Source organism: Littorina saxatilis, linkage group LG4 (assembly GCF_037325665.1).
Source record: "Littorina saxatilis isolate snail1 linkage group LG4, US_GU_Lsax_2.0, whole genome shotgun sequence".
Lineage (NCBI taxonomy): Eukaryota > Metazoa > Mollusca > Gastropoda > Littorinimorpha > Littorinidae > Littorina > Littorina saxatilis.
Window position 1 is genome coordinate 17,504,718 of NC_090248.1, and position 24,093 is coordinate 17,528,810.

The 24,093-nt window shown below is 43.7% G+C and overlaps 1 protein-coding gene and 1 long non-coding RNA gene across 2 annotated transcripts in view; one reads left to right on the forward strand and one right to left on the reverse strand.

The window, feature by feature from the left end:
- LOC138964118 (haloacid dehalogenase-like hydrolase domain-containing 5) overlaps positions 1–24,093 on the forward strand; it is a 46,701-nt gene that overhangs the window by 15,731 nt on the left and 6,877 nt on the right. Inside the window, exons 4-7 of the mRNA XM_070336002.1 lie at positions 1,518–1,554; positions 2,473–2,647; positions 3,120–3,165; positions 23,413–23,552. Of these exons, the coding sequence (XP_070192103.1) occupies positions 1,518–1,554; positions 2,473–2,647; positions 3,120–3,165; positions 23,413–23,552 (398 nt within the window). The remainder of the gene's footprint in view (positions 1–1,517; positions 1,555–2,472; positions 2,648–3,119; positions 3,166–23,412; positions 23,553–24,093) is intronic.
- LOC138964115 (uncharacterized) lies at positions 14,853–16,451 on the reverse strand. Its single transcript, XR_011455024.1, has 2 exons — positions 15,918–16,451; positions 14,853–15,248 (listed from the first exon to the last, which is right to left on the reverse strand). It is a non-coding gene; the product is annotated as an uncharacterized lncRNA (long non-coding RNA).

Genomic DNA, 24,093 nt, shown 5'->3' on the forward strand with positions numbered 1-24,093 from the left:
GTGGCGGTCTGCTCTCTGGAGGGGACGCTCACTCAGTCTGGTCCGCGACTTAAAGTCAATGTCGTTTGTAGGGGGCATAGTAGGTAGTGGGCTGCGTCCGTTAGCTCGGGACAGACCCACTACTGAACACCGTCGAAGTGACTCAGCAGAAGTGCAGTGTCATCTTCCGAGGGTAGCCTACCGCAGCGGCCCGACATCCCCCCCTGGAGCGTCTGTAAAATCGACGAGTCTGGCAGCGGAACGAAATTCAGAGGTGGTTGGAGCAGCGAGTGCAGGGACGGGGCGGTGTGAGAGCACAACGGGACAGGGACAAGTGTAAAGACGGAAAAAAAAAATTTAAAAAATGTGACCCTAGTGTGGTTGACCCCTGTCACATTGTTGGGGTCACAGCAGGGTAATGTTCATTAAACTTAAAGCTTTACATTGAGGGTTTTCAGTTATTTTGGGAGCAAAAGCCTCCAAATTTCATGAAATTGTAGATGTTGGTAATCAGCAGACATGACCAAAATATTTTGCTTGTTTTCATCACATTTTCGAGTCCGAGCATGAAAATGTTTACTGGAAAAGATTTTCACCACTGAAAATGTCCACTGAGCTATGGAAGATATAAGTCTTGACCTATTAATCTGTATGATGTCATTGTTTGATTTGGTCACAGTCTTGGCTAGACTATTGATGATGACATCATGTTATGTCATAAATGAGGTTCCTCAAGTGTCGGAGTACACATGAATGTTTTGTCTTGGCCAGCAAAATGTAATTAATTTGGTCAAGAAAATTATAGTTCTTGTAAATAAAAATCACTTTTTTCAAAATGTTGAGTATGAGGCTAGTGATGGTGGTGGGAAGGGGGTCGGGTGCTGCAAGTTTGTAAAGGTGGGGGATTCTCAGGGTTTGATTGCTAAATGGATTGATACAGGTGACATTAGGATCCATTTTGTGTCAATAACTCAGATGTGAATGTTCTCTTGAACATAATTTTGTGAAGCTGTTACAGCATTTTTTAATTTATTTATTTTTAAGTGGGAGGAGGAGGAGGAGGAGAAGGTAGTACACAGTGGAATCCTCCTTTTAAGACCTAAAAAAAAAAAGGGGAGAAAAAAGGAGTCTTAAAATGGGGGTAAACTTGCAGAGTTTATGAATAGAAAATCTGAGAAAACTGGGTCTTGAATGACTTGAATGGGCTAATCAGGGGGTGGGTTTTTTAGTAGGGAGGGAGTCTTCTATTGGGTAGGATGGTCGGGGGAAGGGGGGGGGGGGGGGGGAAGAAGGGAGGGAGTCTTCTCTCGGGATGGAGTACATCTTATTTTTGGGGAGAGGGGTCTAAAAAAAAGGGGGTTCCACTGTAAATGGGAAATGACAAAGGAGAGTCGTGTAAGCATTTGCTTTTCTTGTTCTTATTTATAATATATATGCTTTGTAAGTTTGTTTCTTTTAAATATTTAATCAAACCAAGTTGGTTTTTTAGCATGACATGCACTCTTTCATTTGACAATATACTTTTACTTCTGTTTCAGCCTTGTGCCTTTGAGGATTATTTTCCACCCATTGAAGGTCAGTGTGATTTCTTTTGTGTTCTGAATTTACATAATAAGTGGCAATTTAGTTTTATTGTAAGTGTTAAAATTTCTTGTTTAAACCACCAGGGATTAGTTTACTTTGACATAGGGACCCAGCTGTAACAGAAATAGAAATCTGTACGTTCTTCTTCTGCGTTCATGGGCTGAAACTCCCACGTACACTCGTGTTCTTTGCACAAGTGGATTTTTAGGTCATGTTTTTTTTTTGTACCCCGCCATATTTAGGCAGTATGCTGATTCTATAACCCATGGAACTCTTACATGGATTACAGGATCTTTTTCGTGCGCAATTGGTCTAGCAGGTATGCACATTAAATGGCCTGGGAGATCAGAAAAATCTCCACCATTAGCCCACCAGGCATGACCGGGATTGGAACACGTGACCTTCCGCATTGGAGACTGTTTATCTTATCCACTAGGCCATTGTGTACGTCGACAATACTTGTTTTCAAAATTTCTCATGAACTCCTCCATGACCTTTCTCCTAATGTGTCTGCTCACCTTGTGTCACTGTATGTGTGTATGTGTGGTACAATGTATATCTTTTCAAATGCAATCGTTCATGGTGATTGTTAAAACTAAATGGAACAGAGAATATTTCACTTGGACCTATACATTTATATCAAATATCAGAAATCTGACTGCTTCCTGTGCAGAATGATAATTTTGTTGTTGAATTAATTTTGAAAGTTACACCTATGTATGTCCATGCGCTAAATTAATTACATTTACAGCAAAAATATCCCACCCTTTGCAGAAAGCAGACATGGTGTTGATTTTTCTCCAAGTGAAAGATGTTTATTCTCATGTAGAAACCTGGACAGATATGTGACGCTAAACATGATGGTGTATGTGGTAAGGACAGTATCTTTCATGATTGGTTGTATGGCAGCACTGGTGTTGTTTGGAGAGCCGGTGAAATGGGAGATGCCCCTGCAGCTCATACTGGATGTACTGATGGCCGATGGCAAACCCAACACTCCACCCAACAACCTACCCTACCCCCATCTCCCTGTGCTGGCCTGTAACATGGATCTCTTGTGGATGGCTGAGGCCCCCACGCCAAGGTAAGCACTCACAGGGATGGGCTTTGTATGCGGATCCACATGAATACGCTTTTTAATTGATATGACAAATAATGATTTTGTGAAGGTCTAACAGAAACTTATAAAAGTCCTCTTGGTTTTGGGACCCTGTACAGTTCTGCTGAAGAGGGTTCGGACCCTGTACAGTTCTGCTAAAACTTTAAATTGTGGGGCTTGGGGCCCTCTAAGTATCTGTGCGGAGACTTAAAGCAACTCTCGTGTAAAATCTGTCACAATCCTTCAGGCTTTTTTTACTTGGTTCATATTCTCCACTTAGTTCTTGTCTTCTTGTGAATTTGTTGAAAATGGAGCATCTTCAATGTTTTGAAAAGGTTGTTTACTGGTGCATGTGTCATCTATTTGTTACATCCATGTGGACTTGGGTTTCACTCCTGTCCCACCCCCCTGCCTTTACTTGACTTAGAAATATGATAATGTTGTATGTCTTTTGCAGGTTTGGCCATGGTTGCTTTCTGCTTGCAATGGAGTCAGTGTACCAGGTACGTACAGCATTTTGATGATGTTTGTGATATATATAGCGGTAGGTCCACATAAGTTTAATCCAAATACTTGAAATAGTGTAAAATCGCTTATGCATCATTTACACATTGCGATCTGAACATAAAATTCCAAGTGACCATCAAAATAATGTTCATATTTCTGGATTTTTGTGAATCCCGTTGCTGGGTATGACTAATAGTCTCCTGTCCGCCAAGCGACCTTCCCCTTGACCCTGCTTGTGACCTCGATGATTTATGCCCCCGCAAGGGGCACGGTACTCTCTAAGCACCCAAAACCTCGAAGAGAGATAACTGGCGGAAACCTTCCTATTGTAGTCTCCTGTATGACAGCTTACTAGTGTCAAAACCTCATAATTGTAATTATCAAGGGAAAATTAGTAATTTTCCCTTGATAACTACAATTTTCCCTTGATAATTACCATTTTCACGTGTTAATTACTAATTTTCCCGAGAAAATTACTCATTTTTCCGGAAAAATTACTTACTTTCACCTGTTAATTACTAATTTTTAGTTTTGGCTCACTTCCTGACGGATTGCTAGTGCCAACACTAAAAATTAGTAATTTTCCCGTGGAAATTAGTAACTAACAGATGAAACCAGTAACTGACAGCGTTAATTAGTAATTATCACGTGATAATGGGTAACACCAGGTTTTGGCACCAGTAAGCCATCATACTCCTGTCCGCCCAGCCGACCTTCTCCTTGACCCTGCTTGTGACCTCCATGTTTTATGCCCCCGCAAGGGGCACGGTACTCTCTAAGCACCCAAAACCTCAGAGAGATAACTGGCGGAAACCTTCCTATTGATGTGAGGTTTCTTTGATGTAACAGTCAAATGAAACAAATTTAAAAACAAGTCGCGTGAAGTGATATAAAAACATTTAGTCAAGCTGTCGGCATCAAAGTAACAGATTAACACCAAAAACAGTCATCGCCGAGACTATATTAAGATAGTCTCGACTAACCACATCGTAAAACCGAGACGGGTCAAGCTCGTCTCCGCGTAGCGCGCGAACGCAATACTTACTTAAATCTATTTTCTGTCATTCTGGGCATATTTTTATAGTAAACATGACATATGTATATGTTTTTGAAATCAGGAGAAAGTGAGGAATACGATGCAATCATTTTAAAATCTGTTAGTGAAAATTCGATTTTAATGACAACTTTAATGAGCAAACTAATTAACTAATTTTTAAGCTGCCGAGCTAAAACCCAATCCCATAATCCGGACTTTGTCGAAGATTGCTTGACCAAAATTACAATCAATTTGTTTCAAAAATGAAGGCGTGACAGTGCGGCCTCAACGTTCACAAAAAGCCGGATATGACGTCATCAAAGACATTTATCGTAAAAATGAGAAAAAAATTCTGGGGATACCATACCCAAGAACTTTCATGTGAATTTTCATGAAGATCGGTCCAATAGTTTTCTAATTACAATCAATTTGCTTAAAAAATGAAGGTGTGACAGTGCGGCCTCAACTTTCACAAAAAGCCGGATAGGACGTCATCAAAGACATTTATCTTAAAAATGACAAAAACGTCTGGGGATATCATACCCAGAAACTTTCATGTGAATTTTCATGAAGATCAGGTCCAATAGTTTTCTCTGAATCGCTCTACACAGACACACACACATACACCACACCACACCCTTGTCTCGATTCCCCCATCTATTAAAACATTTAGTCAAAACTTGACTAAATGTAAAAAAAGAAGTTCTGTGTGCATAATTTTGAGGTAAAGACCACTTTAATTGCACATACTGTACCATAACTTACTATAGCCTGGCCCGGAGGGATTTAGTCGGTCTCGTCCATGATCAAGAAAGATAGCTCTCCGTTTTGTGCTGAATTCCTGTACATATAATCATACCGCTGGTCACATGGTTTCCAGACTAGCTATTTGATCTCACGTTTTGTTTGGACAAGATTCCATCTGTTTTTGTCTTAAAATTGTGGATGCAACTTATGTGGAGACACGATTCCCTACTTTCCCTAATGAATGCCATACCTTCCCTATTTCTGGACACTCTCCTCCCCTACAAGGAGCTGTAGGAGCAGCGGCCTGACGACACACACACTTACTCCCTCATCTGAGGCCTTGCTAGTGTAGTGTGTTCCACTTTTAATGCATAACTTCACGGTTATAGATTGGAAGCTGGCCTGATAGTCTCTGCGCCAGAGCTTACACTTCTTCGGTTGCTTGCTCATGCATCTCTTCTGGTCTGACACAGCCCTCAGTATCATTACTGGTCTCTGACACCAAAATCAATTTCATCCTTTCACATGGGACTGCTATTAGCTGACGGCCTTACCACGTTTAAAACACCGATTTTCACCAAAGTTCACGAACATCGGGGTCCGGTTAGTACTTGTGACTACCTAGAACACAAGGTGCCATTGGCAAACGCTGGTATCCAGGGATGAACAATACTCTCCTCCACTCCCCAACAGTGAGCTTTTTGTCTGGCGAGCGAAATATTTGTATAATATATCCTTCTCACCAACAAATCGAGAAACTTAAGTATCAGGTTTTAACGGTAGAGTCGTTCACTTACATATAATTGCAAATGCATATGTGATCAGGGACTTCTCTGGTCAGTCCATTTATCAAACTGATTAAATTACATATTCTTACTCCGAATCACATATAGCATTGACGCAGTCTGAGATGCGAAGGTCTGAAAATCGCTACCCGTCTAAAAACTTTAAAGGGAAGCAACCCCACCACAAAAAAGTGTAAACGGATGCGTTGGTAAGGACGCCAGACCATGGGAGTTACCTCCCCTTGGTGTGTACTACGTCACTACCACTCCCTGACACTGGTAAATCATACGACTTTTTCAGCTCGGAGGAGGAGGTCATATTTTCGCTCTCGTTGCCGGTTTGCCTTGCTCTTGCTCGGTTCCCTCCGGCTACTACCCGTCTTATTCGCTTTCTGCTTCATTAGTTGGTGAGCTCTTTCATGTTTTCGACAGGAATTTTGTTTTGGCTACTGAGTCTTTGTTCATTCTTTGGACTTGTACTTTTCAGTAGCATTTTCGTTTGGCCGCCATTTTGGTTTCAGCTTGACTGATAACTTTTTGGTGCTCGGCTCTTTAGGGGATGTCAAGGGTAAAGGCTTTTCTAAGCCTATATCTTTGGTGTTTTCTTCTTTTCCACCTGTTCGTGTTGTCTTTCTGACGACTCTTACTTTATTGTAATTTCTGTGCCCTTTTTCTGCCCCGGCTGAACTTATAGTTTTTGGGGCAGTCAAGCATTTTGCATAGCTTATTTTGCTGTAGCATTGTTTTTGCCGCCATCTTTGATGTGTCAGTCTGGCTGACAGTGTCAAAGCTAGCGTGGTGCATTCGCGGAGGCTAGGGTAAGGGTTTTTCCTAGCCCTAGTCTTCTTTTTCCTAGCCCTAGTCTTCTTTTCAGATCCCGCAGTGGGGCACTGCGGTTATGAAATTAAAGGCCCCTCCTGTTTTTGGAACCGCAGGAGCTTTCTAGTTTGCTGTTAGGTAGATTTTTGGTTCCTCTTTCCTGTCATGCTCTCTTTTTCTTCATGAATTCTTTTCCTTTTTCTGCCTTCTTGCTCATTCACCTGTATTTTTTCCAAAAATCTCTTCTCTTGCCGCTTGTCTCGCGATTCATGTATAGTTTAATCTGTTAGTGTTCTGATGTAAGTCCAGCAGTAGATAGGTTAAGCCTATTTTAACATACTGGAAACTGGTAATCTTCCAGTAGGTATTAATTTAGTTTTACTAAAGCCTGCTGGGACACAAGTAATGGGTTAGTGCATTTGTAAACAGGAATCGCTTGACAAGTGGCCCCCTTCATCCCCCCCTTCCTCGTCCTGATATGGCTCTGCGTAGTCGGCTGGACGTTAAGCAACAAATAAACAAATAAACAAACAAAACAAACAAACTTCTTTTCAGAAGTTACTGAATTGTTTGTGGTTTCAGACGCGGTTGTTTACCATGTCTCTTGCATTCTCAGTGGTTCGCAAATGAACTTAGCGCCCATTTTGGGACTTTGTTTGTTTGTCCTCTACGTCACCTCCCGAGCCTGTGCTCTGGTGGCGTATTGTTTGGTTCTCTCATTCCAGATACCCGGCCGTGGGGGACGCTCGCTCTTTGGCGTCACTGTGGTTGCCGTCGGCTACGTTCCAGGGTAGATCTCCTGGGTGCTTCGCCTTCGGCCTCTGTGGCTGGCCTGTCGGGTGTGTAGAACTGGTCCATCAGCCCTCGTGAGGCTACCGGACATTCCCTGCTGGGAAACAGTTCCTTGGTGCAGGATCACAACCCGCATTTCCTGCCCTGTCTCTTCCAATTCACAGTGCGTGCACGGGAGTCTCGGGGCAAAGGTAGCAGCCGTTTACGGAGTATCTCCTCCCCTTTCAGGGTCGAGCAGATACGTTGACTGGCATACACTGTCTCCCACTTTTGTGCGCGGGGCAGGTATGCATGTCTCCTCGGAGACACGGTCATCCGTAAAACCGGAAGCATCGGTCCTCCCGCGCAAGTACACGTAGAGGTCTTGACTGGAGTTGACCGAGGACTGGCCTACGGGCGTTCGGGCTTCCGGCCGCAGTCCGTGCAACATTCGCTTCCGCATTGCGTGGCTTCGTCTGTTGCACTTCCGGTTCCACCCGGATACTCTGTTTCTCTTCCTGACGCTTCCTCTCGGAGGTCGGTGAGTGGGGAACAGCGGCAGCCGTTTACGGCAGCTGCGTTTTCGGTTGTTACCGGAAGCATTCTGCCCCGTTCCTCACCAGTGGCTACGCACACATGGTGAGGTTCGGGGCAAAGGCAGCAGCCGTTTACGGCAGATGCGCTTCCGGTTTACCGGAAGCATAGGTCCACCAGAGCGAGCATGTTCGGATCTAGGACTAGCCTTCGGGCGTCCGGTTTTCCGGTCTCAGTCCGGGCAACATCCGATTCCGCAGTGCGTGGTTTCGTCTGTCGCTCTTTCGGGTCCATCCGGAAATTCTGTTTCTTTTCATGATGTTTCCTCAAGGACGTCAATGATTGAGGATCAGCGGCTGGCATACAAGCATTCTGGCTTGCAGCCTCAACCAGGGCAACGTCACTCAACCCGTCAGTGGTGGGGACTACTGCCTTCCCAGTTCTGGTGGCTCCGGATTTTGGCTCCTCCCACTTTCATCCTCCTTTAGTCAGGGTGCGAGTCTGGACGGTTTCCGGTCGGGCGGGGTTCCGGTTTCCGGCTATCCCGCTCAACATTCTGCCACAAGCAACTGGGGCTTCGGGTTTTGTCCTTCGCTCGACGAGTCTGACTCTCAGTCTCTCGCTGGCGAGCAGACATGTTCTGGATTTCCGCTCATACTCAGGTTTGCACTTGGGGCTGCGGCGGAAGTTACTTCCAGATATTTTCCGAAGGATGCTTCGTCGTCGTGACTTCCGCTTTGGTCGCTCCGTCGGCGATGGCTGACTTCCGTTCCGAGAAGGAGGAGGACTCCTCCTTCCGGTTTGAGGAGTCATCTTTGGGAGCTTGCCATCTTTCTCAGGTTTTGGTCAAACCATCTCCTGCTGGTAGTGGCTACCCTATGTTCTGGTTCAGCTGCTGCTTGCTCTCGGCTCAGCTTCAGAACAGGCTCAGCCTTGGCTAGCTTCTGAGACTCAAGCGGCGACTTTCGTTCTCGCTGGTCATAAGAAGTTTATTTTGCCATAGCAGGGAGGAACTTGTTGGCGTCCTTTGCGCTCCCGCACTCACCTTTACTGGTGCTGCAGGAACTTCTCCCTCCTTTGGCAGGCAGCCTAAGAAGGATTCGGGTGTTCTGTTGCCAGATCATACCCTTGTCGCTTCGGAGGGCATCGGACGTCAACTTCTGGAGTTGTCTTCGATTTCGGAGACCTCCGTCTGAGCGTGTTCTCGTGCTTTTACGAATAGGTCCGCAGGAGCGAGCACCCGCCGCGGTCTCTTCCGGTTCGAACTTAGGACTGGCCTACGGGCGTTCGGGCTTCCGCCCTCAGTCAGTGCAACTTTCGCTACCACTTTGTGTGGTTTTTGTCTGTCGCACTTCCGGCTCTGACCGGAAAGGATGTTCCTCTCACTGACGGTTACGTAGGTACGTCTGGGATTTGGGAACAACGGCTGGCCTACGGGCACCCAGGCTTTTAGCCTCAGCCTGTGCAACAGCCATTCCACCTGTTTGCGGTGTCGGCTTTTGCATTCTCTGTTCTGGTGGCTTCGGACTTCGACAATTCTTACCTTCATCCTCATTCTAGGCATGAGATGAGGCAGGACGATTTCCGTTTAGGTGGGGTTTCCGTCTTTCGGTTATCCTGTTCACCCTTCTGCCACAAGCAACTGGACTACGGTCTTTGTCCGTCTGTCTCCGAGTTTGACTCTGTCTTTCTTTGGCAGCAGACGCGTTCTGGTTTTTCGTCCAAACTTAGGCTGTGCTTGAGTTGGCCGCGGAAGTAACATCCAGATATTTTCCTGAGGGTGCATTGTCTTCGGAGGCTTCCGCTTCGGTTGCCCCGTTGGTAATGGATGACTTCCGGATTTTTAAGGAGGGGCACTCCTATTTCCGGTTCGAGGAGTCATCCTCTGTGGCTTGCCACCTCACGGCTGCATCCTAGCTCACACAGAGTTTCTGTGCCTGCCAGCGCTGAGCGCGCCAGTGCAGAGAGCTTTTCCCGCAGAGCCAGTTGCCTCCATAAATAACACAGCTGTGGACAGCGATAAGTCCCTGGCGGATACGCTCCCGCTCAAAACCCATAAAGAATGATAAGTTTTGTGTTTCACTATTTGTGCTCGGCGCGTTCATCACATCGTAGTAAAATACACATAACTAGAAAGTACACACTCTGGCCTACATGCACATATGCATTTTAATAGCATTGACTGTATATGTGTTTGTCAAAATGCATGTGAATAAAGGTACGCACCGAACCAAGCATTACGTTTTTCATTGTTTATGAAAATTCGGTCAAGTTCCATCACTCCTCGACAGCGCATCGCAGTACGTACATCAAGGAAATAACACACACTTTAAGTTCAACATGCCTAGAACAAGTTCAGCTTACCACATTGCTCAAGCGGTGAAGGGGGTGACAGCAGGAGGGTGGGGAATGCAGCCAGTAAAACTGACGCGTCGCGGCTTGTACTCCATTGAAACTACACCGTTTTGGCTGCGCGCGCTGTCCGTGCGGGCAGTAAACAGCGCAGGGAGAAAGACACAACACAGTTCGGACAGGCCTACACAGTATGTCACTAGAAAGAGTAATCTTGCTGCTGATACTCCACCTCACCTATTTTGTCACTGACACAAGCGCGATCTGTATGATTTGCTGGCTACAAAATAGTCGTTGTCAAAACACAGATATAAAGTGAATCAATCACTGTTTGGGTACATACTGATACACCTCACACTTAGACGTGGCCGCGTAAGTGTTAAACATACTGTTATTATGGAGCATAAATTGTTTCAAAAACACAGAAAGTTTGCAGTCACATTTCAAGTATCCGAGGCAAAGCATTGAATTCTCGCATCGGTTTTGCGATAACATAATACATTATATCCGAGGCAGTTACACACACAGTTTCTGTTAGTGTCATCAAACACGCACACCCGTATGAGCGCATGTACTAGTCGAACTTCTGGTTTGTTTGTTTGTTTGCTTAACGCCCAGCCGACCACGAAGGGCCATATCAGGGCGGTGCTGCTTTGACATTTAACGTGCGCCACACACAAGACAGAAGTCGCAGCACAGGCTTCATGTCTCACCCAGTCACATTATTCTGACACCGGACCAACCAGTCCTAGCACTAACCCCATAATGCCAGACGCCAGGCGGAGCAGCCACTAGATTGCCAATTTTAAAGTCTTAGGTATGACCCGGCCGGGGTTCGAACCCACGACCTCCCGATCACGGGGCGGACGCCTTACCACTAAGCCAACCGTGCCGGTGAACTTCTGGTGAATGTCACGTTTTGTTTTGCTATGAATCAAGCGTTTCAATAATTTAACAGTTCTTGATGGCTTCAGTTCTTTAATCTTTTACACTTGTTTTAAGTTTTCTTTTTTTGTGAAGCACGGGCAGGACAGAGTGAAGGACAGGTGAAACTAGAGTCATGTTCAATCCATGAACCTGCTTGATAACACGTGTGTGATAGCAACATTTCATTGAGGCAGACTGCGGCTTCATCCCTTTTAATAGATCTTCTGCCACACACTCTACAAAGAGAATGTAGTCTCTGTTCATGTAACTGTTCTGTATGCACTTGGTCCGCTTTATTTGCCATTACACGGGTGGTTACTCACTTCACTAAACCGCGTAACATTTCACTACACGCTGATATAGTAGTCTTCATGAGACACATAGAGAATGAGAAAATAAATAAAACATACGCAATCAACATCATGTGTGCCACCTGAGATACTGACACTAGCATCGGATTAACACTGCTGGCTTAGCGGAGGTCAAATCAAACACCGAGTCACTTTTGAGTCAATAAGAAACACTATGAAGCACATCACATTATTCTGGTTTTACTTTTATTCAGAATACATGCCCAGTGAACAACGTCCACGATGGAAGTGATATCGTTAGCGGGATGCGTGGCTTTTTACTTAAAAACAATTTACATTCCAGAGATAAACTCTGGCCCCTGCAGAGACAAGCGAGCTGCCGAGATTATAAACATTAGCCGAGGTGTGCGGCGTCACGCTGACCCTTTATCGCACCTCCCCATCAACACCCTTTCACCGCTTGGGAAAATAATTAGGCTGTGCTTGTTCTACACATGCTATGCTTTGCGTGGGTGTACACATTTTAATTGTGTTTTGTGCGATGCGATGTCCACGGACGATGGAAGTTGATGATATTTTCAGAAAACGAAGACAACACAACACGGTCGCAAACATTTACCTTTATTCAAATGCAAGCTTACGCACACAACCATGGTCAATTCTTATAAATTTTATATGAGCGTGTAGGGCAAAGGGTGTACTTCAAAATTATGAATGTTTTAGTACTGATTAATAAACGCATAGAGCAACACAAGTGAAAAACAAAGCCAATCAGTTTATTCACAAAGACAGCGGGAGATTGCCTGTACAGACCTGTTTTCCCTTACGATTTTGGCTTAATTTATTACGATTTTATGCAAAAAATACGCCATTCCGCTATCCGTGTCAAGACTACGATTTTCATAAATAAAAAAAATGTAAAAAAAAAATAAAAAATAAAAAGATTTTTTTTATTTTTTATCAATTCACATGTTTGGCATTGTTTTTTTCAATGGCAAAATGGGGTGAAAAAGCACAGCACTGACCAGAGATCATGTCTGTCTGATGAGACGCTGGAGAGCCTTATTCTGGTGGTGAAGTCTCGCCCTCACTCATTCGGCAAGCGCAAGTACAGTAGAGAAGCGCTTGACACACTGAAAAAGGCCTACTATGAGCAAAAGAAAAAGAATCAGTGATGCATGTGCTTTTGATGTGATCTTCTTTGAAATTATGATGACTACAAAAACTGACTGATGTGTTTTGTTTGTGAATGATGGATATATGTGCATGATTGCGTTTCGCAGACACAGTTGTCATGTGCGTTGTAATTGGCGACAAATGCTAGATGATTACTATTTTTGTGCCAGGATTACTATTTTTGGGGCTGAGCATTACTCCAAAACACTTATGAGGGTAAACAGGTCTGCCTGTAGCATTAACGCAGCGTGACTCATCACAGTGCGTGCCTCCAGCCGCATAAAGACTGGCACACAGTGCAGCATACAGACACGGCTCGGCTGGAAACTAACTGTTCACCCCCATCGTTGCGGGAAACAGCCGTGACCTCTCTCAGGTTTCGGCTAGCCCTCTCCTTCCGGCAGAGGGTTAGCTAATGTTCCGGTTTCTTTGCTGTTGGCTCTCAGCCCAGCACATGAATCGTCAGCTGAATCTTTTGTTCCTTACGTTTATCTACGTTTTGTGAGGAGGTCGGAACAATGGCTCGCCTACGGGCATCACGGCTTTCAGCCTCAGCCTGTGCAATAGTCGTCCTGCCTTCAGCGGTGTCGACTATTGCACTCTCGGTCCCTGTGACTTCGGATTTCGACTCTTCCTCTCTTCACCCTCATTCTAGGCATGAGGTGAGTCAGGACGAGTTTCGTTTGGTCGGGTTTCCGTCTCCCGGTCACCCTTCTCCCACAGGCAACTATGACTACGGCTTTGCCCGTTGGTCTCCGAGTCTGACCCTCAGCTTTTCAGAGGTAGACAGACGCGTTCTGTTTTTTCGGCCAAACTCAGGGAGGCACTGTTTTGGCGGCAGAAGTAACTTCCAGATTTTTCCTGAGAACACTCTTCTCGGGAGTGTTATAACAGGTTGGCTTCCCGGTTTGCGGTTATGCCCACCAGCTGTTTTTGTTTTCTGTTTTGGTTTTTGATACACATTCAATTACCTACAAGCAGACTGACCTGCGGGCACTACGGCTTTCAGCCATTTTGTTTATGGTCACCAGTCACATCAGGCTTAGACCGCCGTGATTTCCTCACTTCCGGTTGCCTTTGCACAACCGGAAGTCGCTGCTTCCTCGACTATTTCCATCTGCTTTCGCATGGACTGGTAGAGGATAACGGGCGGTCAGTTGGTTTTTTTGGAGGGTCCTGCTGTCGGGTGGTTCTGGTTTCCAGTTCATCCCACCATCCCTTTTTGAGGGCAGCAAGACTGCTGGTTACGGCACCCTTCTCAAGCATACTCGACGGGTAACGACGTCGAAGATCACAGCCATTTCTTTCTTTGGCGTTTTCTGTCACAACCCAGGAGCACATGGATTTCTTGTCTTGGTTCGACAAGCACCCTAACGCAACTCTCGCTCATTGTGAGGAGATCGGTCACACTTTTCTGGAGCTGACTTCTATCTCCCAGGCCCTTTCGGGCCCCACTCCATCCCAAGGTGTCGCATACTTTGGCATGATTTTCTTACGGTCACCTGGAGAGTTCGTCCTACTCAGCACTGAGTGGACAGCCTTAAGCACTGATCTGCCGTGTGCTGACAAAACCGAGTAAGTCCACTGACGCTACTTCCGAGAAAAACGACTTTTACTGTTTGATAAAATGTCTCAAAAGTGATGATTATCTAGATCAAACCACCGAGATAATTAGATAAATAGCATTAATTTACGTTTAAGGGGAGGCACTGGTGTTAAAAGTGATTTTTTTTGTTTCTTAACTCTTGGGTCAACAAATGTTTCAGAATTTAAGTACTCAGTCCATCTCCTGAGAAAATGAAAAAAAATAAAAATTTGGACCATCGGTTGCCATGGTAGCAATCCAAGATGGCCGCCAAACTGCCCCTTTTTAAAACCCTAAGGCTTTTTTAAAACTGCATGAAATTTTGTTTTGATGCTTGTTATTTATACTTTAGCACAATGCCGAGAAACTGATAGAGTCGTTTTTTGATATCTCAAGTCATTTAAAAAATATCAGTGATGAAAGTGAGTGATGTTGAGTTTCATGAAAAAACGCCCCCCAAAACGGCATAACTTCTCAATAAATATTTTTTTCAAGAAATCACTCTATCAGTTTCTGCAAAATAACACACTCAAGATGTATGCAAAGTTTCAACAACGCAAGTTCATAAGAAAAAAAGCCTTAGGCTTTTGAAGTGACAAAAAAGTAGTTTTGAGAAAATACACAAAACGCGAAGAAAATGTATTTTTTGTACACAAACGTTTATGAAACATGTAACAAAACAACACTAACAAAACAACAAGTCTTGCTTAGTTCCACAAGAAAAACAGAAACTAAATTCAACAAAATTTAAAATAACAACACCCAGTGTTCTGCAAGCACCAAGGAAACTGTTCGAAGGTCACAATGATCAACTCTCATCCGTTATGTTCACGCTGCGTAAAGTATGCCCATCCATAACTCCCAACTTGTTATCAGTGAAGCCTTTTATCTTGGACCTCTTTTGGACTTGCTTTGAATAATCAGGGAGTCATATGACAGTGTCCTTTACTTTCTATACTACAATATTTGGGTTGACTTCTGTGAATTGCCTTGCAATGCCATGGGTACTTTGGAAGCTCCTCTCCAGCTTCTGCATCTGTAGAGACAACATAAATTCAAAATTAATATATGTCTATGACAAACTCATATACTGCTATTCACATTTTCCCAACAATGACCCTCCCCCCCCCCCCCCCCCTTACACACACATTTGAAAAAAGGTATTCTAATATTGTGATACATGGTAACACGATATTTGGGCGCATGCATATGTCAGTGCTGATAGTCAAGCAGTGAACAAAAAGATGTTGACAAATCATGTGAATGGTACTATTAGGCAGTGCTGATCTGGTTTACAGCTATTGCACATACATTGCATGCAGAAACCATATGGTCTGCATGGGACGTATGACCACAAGCAATGTTCACTCACTGGGCCATGTGAATGCATGTTTGTTTGAGCCACAAGAAAACTGTGATCACAGGAGCAAGCTATATATAATATGCTCGAGAAAATAAATGAGGAAAGAACAGATGTTTTGCCCCAACACTGACAAACCTTGTGACAACCAAGCTTCACAGTAGCAGCACATAACTGACTAAATTTGCATCCTATTCGGTTTCTTTGCATCAGGGTGTTGTTACTTAGATTCTGTTCTTCAGCATAAAACAGTCACACACACACACACACACACACACACACACACATAACCAAACAAATATATAAACTTCTACATGTTTGTCAAAAGAAGAAAAAAATACATACCTACTACCATCTTGCTTATCAGCTGCTTGGAATCTTCCCTGCTCTGCTTGGGCTAGTATTCACTGCACCAGATTTCCCAGGAGATGCAAGTTGCACCATGGCTGAACATATTCATTTTTGTATTGATTGTTCTTTTTCTAAGCAGTTTATTTGCTTTTTTCAAGAGAAAAGATAGGGTCTGCCTTCTCGTTGCCATAAATGGCAAACTCCGTGTTGTCCTTTTTGCCGTACGCATTCCGCTCCGCAACTCTAAAATAAGTCGTGGCTCAAAACACTCATGGCAACGTGCTTCAAACGTACACCACCGGTGGTGATTTCTTGCTCCATCTCAGCTGTTGCAAGGGAAGCAGCATAGTTTCCAGCCAATTTTCATTCTGGACGAAGAAGAATGCACAAACTTGATCTTCCGATTCGTTCGTAGCAATAGCAGACGACACTATCGACTCGCACTTTCTTTTTAAACTTCTGTCACGCCAGCCTCTGCAACTGATCTGATTTTAGTCGATAATTATCTCCTTTGCGTGTCAAGCACTGAAATCGGGGCAAAGCGTGTGATAAACTGAAGTTTCCACAAAGATATCCAAGGAAAATCGCAGCTGTAGATGTTTCACATCGCCTTTGGCGAGACCTGGCGGAAATCAAGAATATTGCATTCTGGGAAGGCCGAATCGAACCGAACGAGACCGAGCATAAACGAAGTTTAATATCCGCGATTCGATTGGTCAGTAGACAAAACTTTTCACACGGAATCTCCCGGAATCTTCATCGGTTGTCTTCGGCTCATTGGAATGTCTTCTAGTTGCTGTTACTAACGGCGCGAAATCTGTAAACGGAAATTCCCGTTGTCCGCGGTATGAACTGATTGTAGCAAAGAAAAGACAACTCATTCCAGTCATGCTAACGTGACCACCGTTGACGATGTGTTTGACTCACATTCACCTCTCAAACATACGCATTTTTTTGCTGTTTTGTGTTTGTTCAATACACAATTGCATACACATACATTGTTCATTTAGCCGTTTTGACCGTTTATGATTAATTCTGATCTAAAATCAGTACATCAGAGTAACCAGAAGAGGTTCAAAATCCAGAATCAGAAAGAAAACCGAAATGACCAGGGAACAAAAAAATCACTTTTTTCACTGTGGTGTCTGCCCTTAAAACCCGATTTTCATAATAATCTGATGGATGGTTTTGGTTTTGTTGGGCATTTTGTGGACTTACTTGGTTTTACCACTTTTCCCCCCAATATCAGATCTAACAAAAAATGCGCAGATCTAAGCATGCGGACTTACTTGGTTTTACCAGAATATTTGGAAGAAGAAGTGTTGTCAAGAGAAATGACAAAACAGTGAAAATAACACTACGAATTTGCACAAGATGGAAAGAGAGAGAAAGAGAGGGGGGGGGGGAGAGACTAGACAGGGAGTGAGAGAGAGGAGAGAAAGCGGGGGGGGGGGGGGGGGGGGGGGGGAGAGAAATAAAGGGAGGGAGGGAGATAGAGAGATGGAAAGAGGGGTGCAGAGAGGGAGAAAGAGAGGGAAGGTGAGGGGGGGGGGGGGCTATGGAGGGAGAGATAAATGGGGAGGAAGAGAGAGATATAGCAATGGACCGAGAGAGAGAGAGGGAGGGGGGAGGATGGATTGAGGGATTGAGTGAGAGAGAAGGGGGAAGGGAGGGAGAGAGAAAGATAGAGGGAGAGGGGAAGGAAGAGAGAGAAAGAGAGGGAGGGAGAGACTTAGTGGGACTGAGGGAGGGAGGAAAGAAAAGGGAGAGGGAGGGAGGGAGGGAGGGAGGGAAAGAAATAGTGGGATGGAGGGAGAGAGGAGGGAGGGAGTGAGAGAATGGGAAGGAGGGAGATAGGGAGGGAGGAAGAAGAGGGGGGGAAAGGAAGTGTGGGAGGGATGGAGGTAGGGAGAGAGAGAAGAGAGGGGAGGGAGGAAGGGAGGGAAAGAGATAGTGGGATGGAGTGAGAGAGGGGGAGGGAGATAAGGAGGGAGGAAGAGAGGGGGGGGGGGGAGGGAGAGAAAGAGAGTGGGATGGAGGGACTGAGGGGAGGGAGAGAGAGGGAAGGAGGGAGGTAAAAAAAAGTCGACTGTTGGCGGTAGGGAGAGAGGGATGAGGGAAGAGAGGGAGGAGGAGAGAGCGAAAGGGAAGGGGGGATAGAGAGAATGATGGAGGGAGGGAAATTGAGAGAGGGAGGGAGAGAGGTAGGGAGGGATAGAAAGAGAGATGGAGGGAGGAAGGGAGGGAGGGAGGGAGAGAGGGAGACAAGGATCGTCAGGAGAATCATATAGAGAAGAAAAATGTTTGAAATAAAACGTCATAAGGTGACGTCATTATGTCTCGCCTTATCGAATGACGTCATTTGTGTGTTCTAAACTTTAAATGACGTCATTTGTGAGTTCTAAACTTAAAATGACGTCTTTTCTGTATGAGTCGTCTGAAAGAATTTTGAAACTACCATTATACGAAAATTGGGAAACCCTTGGACTTACTTGGTTTTGTCAAAACATTCATGCACACTTAAAAATTTGTTTTTGGTTGTGGACTTACCTGTTCATATCTGCTTATCTAAGCACTCTAAAAAGTAGAAATTAACACAAAAGATGCGCATTGATTTCTTCTTTTTGATGAACAAAAAATATCATTTTTGAAAAAAATGGACTTACTCGGTTTTGTCAGCACACGGCAGTGATCGTTCCAGGGCATTGGCATTTCCTTTCCAATAGAAGGGGGGGGGTGTGTGGGGTGGGCGCAGCCTGTCTTTCCCCTAGACTCGGCTCGGGTCCATTAATTCAGGGCTTGGGTCTCTTCCTTGGCTGTTTTACGGTCTAGGAGATTGGACGAAGTGCTGGGCACAACTTACTGGCGCTCTGACGATGTCTTTTTCAACTTTTGCCTGAGAGATGGTTCTCGGTCCCTTCCTGCCCTGGTGGCAGCGGGCCAGTTCCTGTCTAGGACTTAAGAGTGAGTTAGATTTTTCTTTCCCACCGCCTCGTTGAAGCTATCTGCTATATGTGATTCGGAGTAAGAATATGTAATTTAATCGAAAATTTTAAAAGTAAATTTTCATTTGATTAATATACTTACCCGAATCACATAGTTTATGCCCTCCCACCAACCCCGCTTATGGTTTTTAGTTTCTTTAAAAGCCGTATGATTTACCACGTGTCAGGGAGCGGTAATGACGTAGTACACACCAAGGGGAGGTAACTCCCATGGTCTGGCGTCCTTACCAATGCATCCGTTTACACTTTTTTGTGGTGGGGTTGCTTCCCTTTAAAGTTTTTAGACGGGTATCGATTTTCAGACCTTAGCATCTCAGACTGCGTCAATGCTATATGTGATTTGGGTAAATATATTAATCAAATAAAAATTTACTTCCCTGTCTTATTTGTCTTAAACCATCTGAAAGGGGTACATGTAACATTTTCTTTACGTGGGTACATTTTCCAAGTTTACCGCCAAAGGAACTTTGGTGGACTAGTTAAGAGTTACTCGCCCTCAAGGGTAGTTGGAATTTTCAACTCGGTCTTCCTCGATCAAGCTCTCAGACCAGTCACTTACAGCTTCATCCTTCAGATGCTATGAACTCTTCAGCTGCACGACGCCGGCTATTAGGCTTACTTCTCCCTAAGTGTTCCAGCCTCTCCTTCCAGCAGCCAACGGCCAAACCACATTGAAAACACGGGGTCTCGTCCGATCACTGAAGTTAAGCAACGTCGGGCCTGGCTAGTTCTTGGATGGGCGAAATATCTTTTCTCGCTTTTATGTTTGTCTTCGTAAACACAACAGCCAAGCGTCTATTGATTCTAGGAAATACAGTCCCACACCAGAAGTAATGCATCATGAGGGAAAAAAAAGTAAGATTATTTCAATTCAACTGCCTCGCCCACCAACCTCAGCTGACATTGAAACAACAGAAGGGGTAAGCAGCAAACAACGTGCTTCGGCTGCTAATGATTCAGAAATAGCCTTCAACAAAACGAAAAAGATAAGGGACTTATATTTTGCGAGTTATGTAAAAAACCCTTGAAAAGCCAACGTTCTAAGGTTCTGACAATTTTCAAACCAGCAAATTTACAGGCATTTAACGATCAGCGACCATAAGGAAGATTTAGACGCGCGAAGGGAAATAAAACCTAAAGCAAGGTAGAAAAGCAACTTTTGACAACAAGAAAGAGGCAGTCACTGAGTCAGTATGGCCAAGAAAACATGTCGATTTTCCGTTTGCTGATGCAGCTGCAAAACCATCTTGGCGTGCCTTATGTTGAACGTTTGAAATGTAGTCTTGTCTTTGACATCAACGCACGCACGCACGCACACGCACACACACACACACACACACACACACACACACACACACACACACACACACACACACACACACAGTAACATGATACAGTGGCAAATGCTCAGATTGCACCATTTTGCATCTTTGGATAAAAAGCCTACTTGGCCCAGTAAGATGCCCTTAAGTTTCTCGGGCAACCTCTTCACCACAGTCTTACTCTCAGACTTTGCAAACGCAGCTCCTTTCACTTCTTGGTCAACTGCACATCACTGCGGAACCTCAACTCTAGGCTATCCCTCCACCTGTTCTTTACAATCAGGCTATTGTAAGGTATGGTACAGTATGTGCAATTAACCCCTTCACTGCCCAGCACGTACTAGGTACGTGGTCATGTTTGGTTTGTCATACGCCCATACACGTACTAGGTACGTGGCATTTACATCAGCACTTTTCAGGACATTTGTGAAAACTAAATGGGAGGTAACCACTGTCCAACTTCTTGTAGGGGTTTAAACACAGTTCTTTCCCATTGACCGTTCAGATAAGTTAGTACCACGTGGTAAAAACATTTTTAGAAGTTTTTTCCGATCTATAAGATTCAAAATGGCGGCCGAAAGTCGGACATCAACTCGTAGACCTGTTTTCAAATGATACAGTGTTCTGGAAGCTCTACAAGAAGTGATTTATGGATTACCACACAGAAGAATACTGTTATGGGCTGTAATGTGAGTACCTGATGTTTGACACCAGTTTTAGCTGTGTTTTCTGCGGTTTTACGTGCTGCAGTGTGTGTGTGAAAGTTTGGAAACTGTAATTTTTGACAAAAATGGTCATTATATCGATTTTTACTATTAACAATCACAAACAAAGTCCAATGATCATGTTATCACATAATAGCCAAGGGTGTAAGCAAACCACAGGCCAAAGATCTAAGAGATATCTCAATAAATGATTGAGCAGTGAACAGATTAGTGAACCTACCACCCCCCGCGGGTTAGGGGGAAGAATTTACCCGATGCTCCCCAGCATGTCGTAAGAGGCGACTAACGGATTCTGTTTCTCCTTTTACCCTTGTTAAGTGTTTCTTGTATAGAATATAGTCAATGTTTGTAAAGATTTTAGTCAAGCAGTATGTAAGAAATGTTAAGTCCTTTGTACTGGAAACTTGCATTCTCCCAGTAAGGTCATACAGTCGAACCCACTTAAAACGAACACGCTAGTTACGAATTTTGACTTATAACGTATTAGTTTTAAGTTCCCAACTGAATACCTCTTTCTTCATGCTTAAAAAAAATGCTTAAAACGAATTCTTTGTAACGAATTTATGCTTATAACGAGCACTTTTTGGATTCCCAAGCATGCATAATGTCTGTAATTTACTCACGCTTATGACGAAATCTTTAAACTCGTCCCGAGATCGACATATCATGGGAATTTGAGAAGTTTGAATACATGTGTCAAAGTCTTCCCTTGCGTCGACTGCTTGAACCATTGCTCAACCGATCACTGAATAAAGTTAAACTGATTACACTGTACTCACAAAACAATTTCAAATTTAGAATCAAAGTGATTGATAGCTCAGACACTGAACATGAATGACTGACTGACGTTTATTTCCTTCACGAATACCAAAAACGAAACATCAATGTTTTGAACGGACGCCATTGCCAAAAAATATAGATGCCAGAGTGGTTTCCCTTGGACAAGGGAAACCACACTCTCAACGTTTGCGTTCGCCGGTTCGCGATAGTTTATCAGTCAGTCAGTGCTATCGATTTGGATTTGAACATCATGTTGCAACAAAACACAAAAAAACTAAATTGGCCAAGGTTTGCTACTCGTCGCCAAGGTAAGTGATTCCAGACAAATGATAGGAACACCGCGAATGTGGACAGTGTCACTGTCAGTGTGTGCGTGTGTGTGACCAAAAACGTAACAACTGGATGAAACATCTGTGTGCTCACTCTCACTCAAACTCAACAATCATCACTCAACATGAGACACACATGAACATGTAACTGAATATGTCACTTTATTGTCTAAACGTGAAGCAGCATGAAAGTTGCGAAAGAAACAAATTGAAACACCATAAAATGTACAAGACTTAAAAAAAAAAATAAAAAAAATCAATCAATTTTCTTAATACGAATTTTGGTAAAGACGAACTTTTTTTCCGATCCCCAGTGATTCGTCTTAAGCGAGTTCGACTGTATATTGTACTACGTTGCAAGCCCCTGGAGCAGTTGTTTGATTAGTGCTTTTGTGAACAAGAAACAATTAACAAGTGGCTCTATCCCATCTTCCCCCTTCCCCCGTCGCGATATAACCTTGAACGGTTGAAAACGACGTTAAACACCAAATAAAGTAAAGTGAACCTACCGAAGAAAGCGAAATTTGCCCTGGCGCACAGCAATACCAAAATGCTGTTATAGTGTGGCAGTGAAGGGGTTAAACTGAGAAATCTCAGTTTTAGTATGTAATGTGCCTGTTTGTGCATGGGTCTGCTCATGTGTGTAATTCAGCCTTATAATAAACTGCACATTTTGATATACTTGGTGGCTTGTTACTGGGGACCAAATAAACTGTTTGTGTTTGAAGTACAGTCTCCATTTTATGAATTATATGTAAAAACATTTTATTTGAGGCTATACCATTAGAATTCAACACATAAATGAGGACATATACTTACCAAGTTAAAATTTGTGTAGAATTCTATGATTGCAGTTTACAGGAACAGAAGGATAGCAAAGTTAAAATTCTGTCATTCTGCTCCTTCATTGCATTCTATTCTGCGATGGAGATGGACACATGGTCTGGCTCATGTCGAGCTTTGTTCTTTGCTTTTACCTGGGTTCAAGGTTTCTTCCTTGTTTTTCTGTCACACTACACTGCATAAAAGTCTTTTTTGGAGTTGTCCTCCAACCAATGTAGAACTCATGTTTGAAGGCCAACCCGTACATGTATACGGGTAATGGCTATTCACACGCATGCACATCTCACAGATCACACAGTTTCGGGAACTGTAAGAAATGGAATCAGATAATATGTTGAGCTGTTTTTTGAAATTTTACTGCAGGTGAGTTCAAAGTTCAGTTGTAGCTGAGAGTCATGATGTGCAGGATAAACCTGATCTTTTCCAGTTCATGGAGTGGGAATTTGTTTAGTATTTTTGATTGACTTGAGATGTTTATGTGACAGAAAATCACAGGGCGAGAGCTGAAGTACACAGCCTTGATTGGCAAACCCAGTGAGATCACGTACCACCATGCCGACTACCTACTGCATCAACAGGCGAAACAGCTGGGCATTGATGGTATTCAAACCATCTATTGTATAGGGTAAGCTAAGTTCTTTCTCTATTCTCTTTTGTTGAAGAAGGATATATATAGAAAGGATGTAAACGTTTGATTATTTATGTTTTGTTTGAGGACCTGTGATGTGTTAAATATTTTGGTGGTCTGTGTTACTTAGGGAGCAAAAAATCAGGAATATCTCATGCACAACTGAAACATGTACTTTATGTTGGCCTTCTAAAAGTAAGACTGTAAATTTATGGTTTTAAAACTGTACATGGTAATGAATGAGGGCTGGCAGCAGAATGCAAGTGAAAAATTGAATGGTTATCCAAATTTGGTATGGTTTCTGTACTGTTTAACAAAACTGTCCTTGCCAGAAAACAGGTGGAATATCACTGCACTTAACATTGGTCAAAGAGAACACATGCTGAAATGAACACTGACATGCTTGTGTGGATGCTGTCAGTCTTGATTAAAACTCAAATACAACATGAGGAAAATGTAGAACTCAAAGTTTGCTAATTCAGCTGTTGCTCTGATGCATCAAATCACCTAAAAAGATAGTGCAGGAACGTTTAGCTAC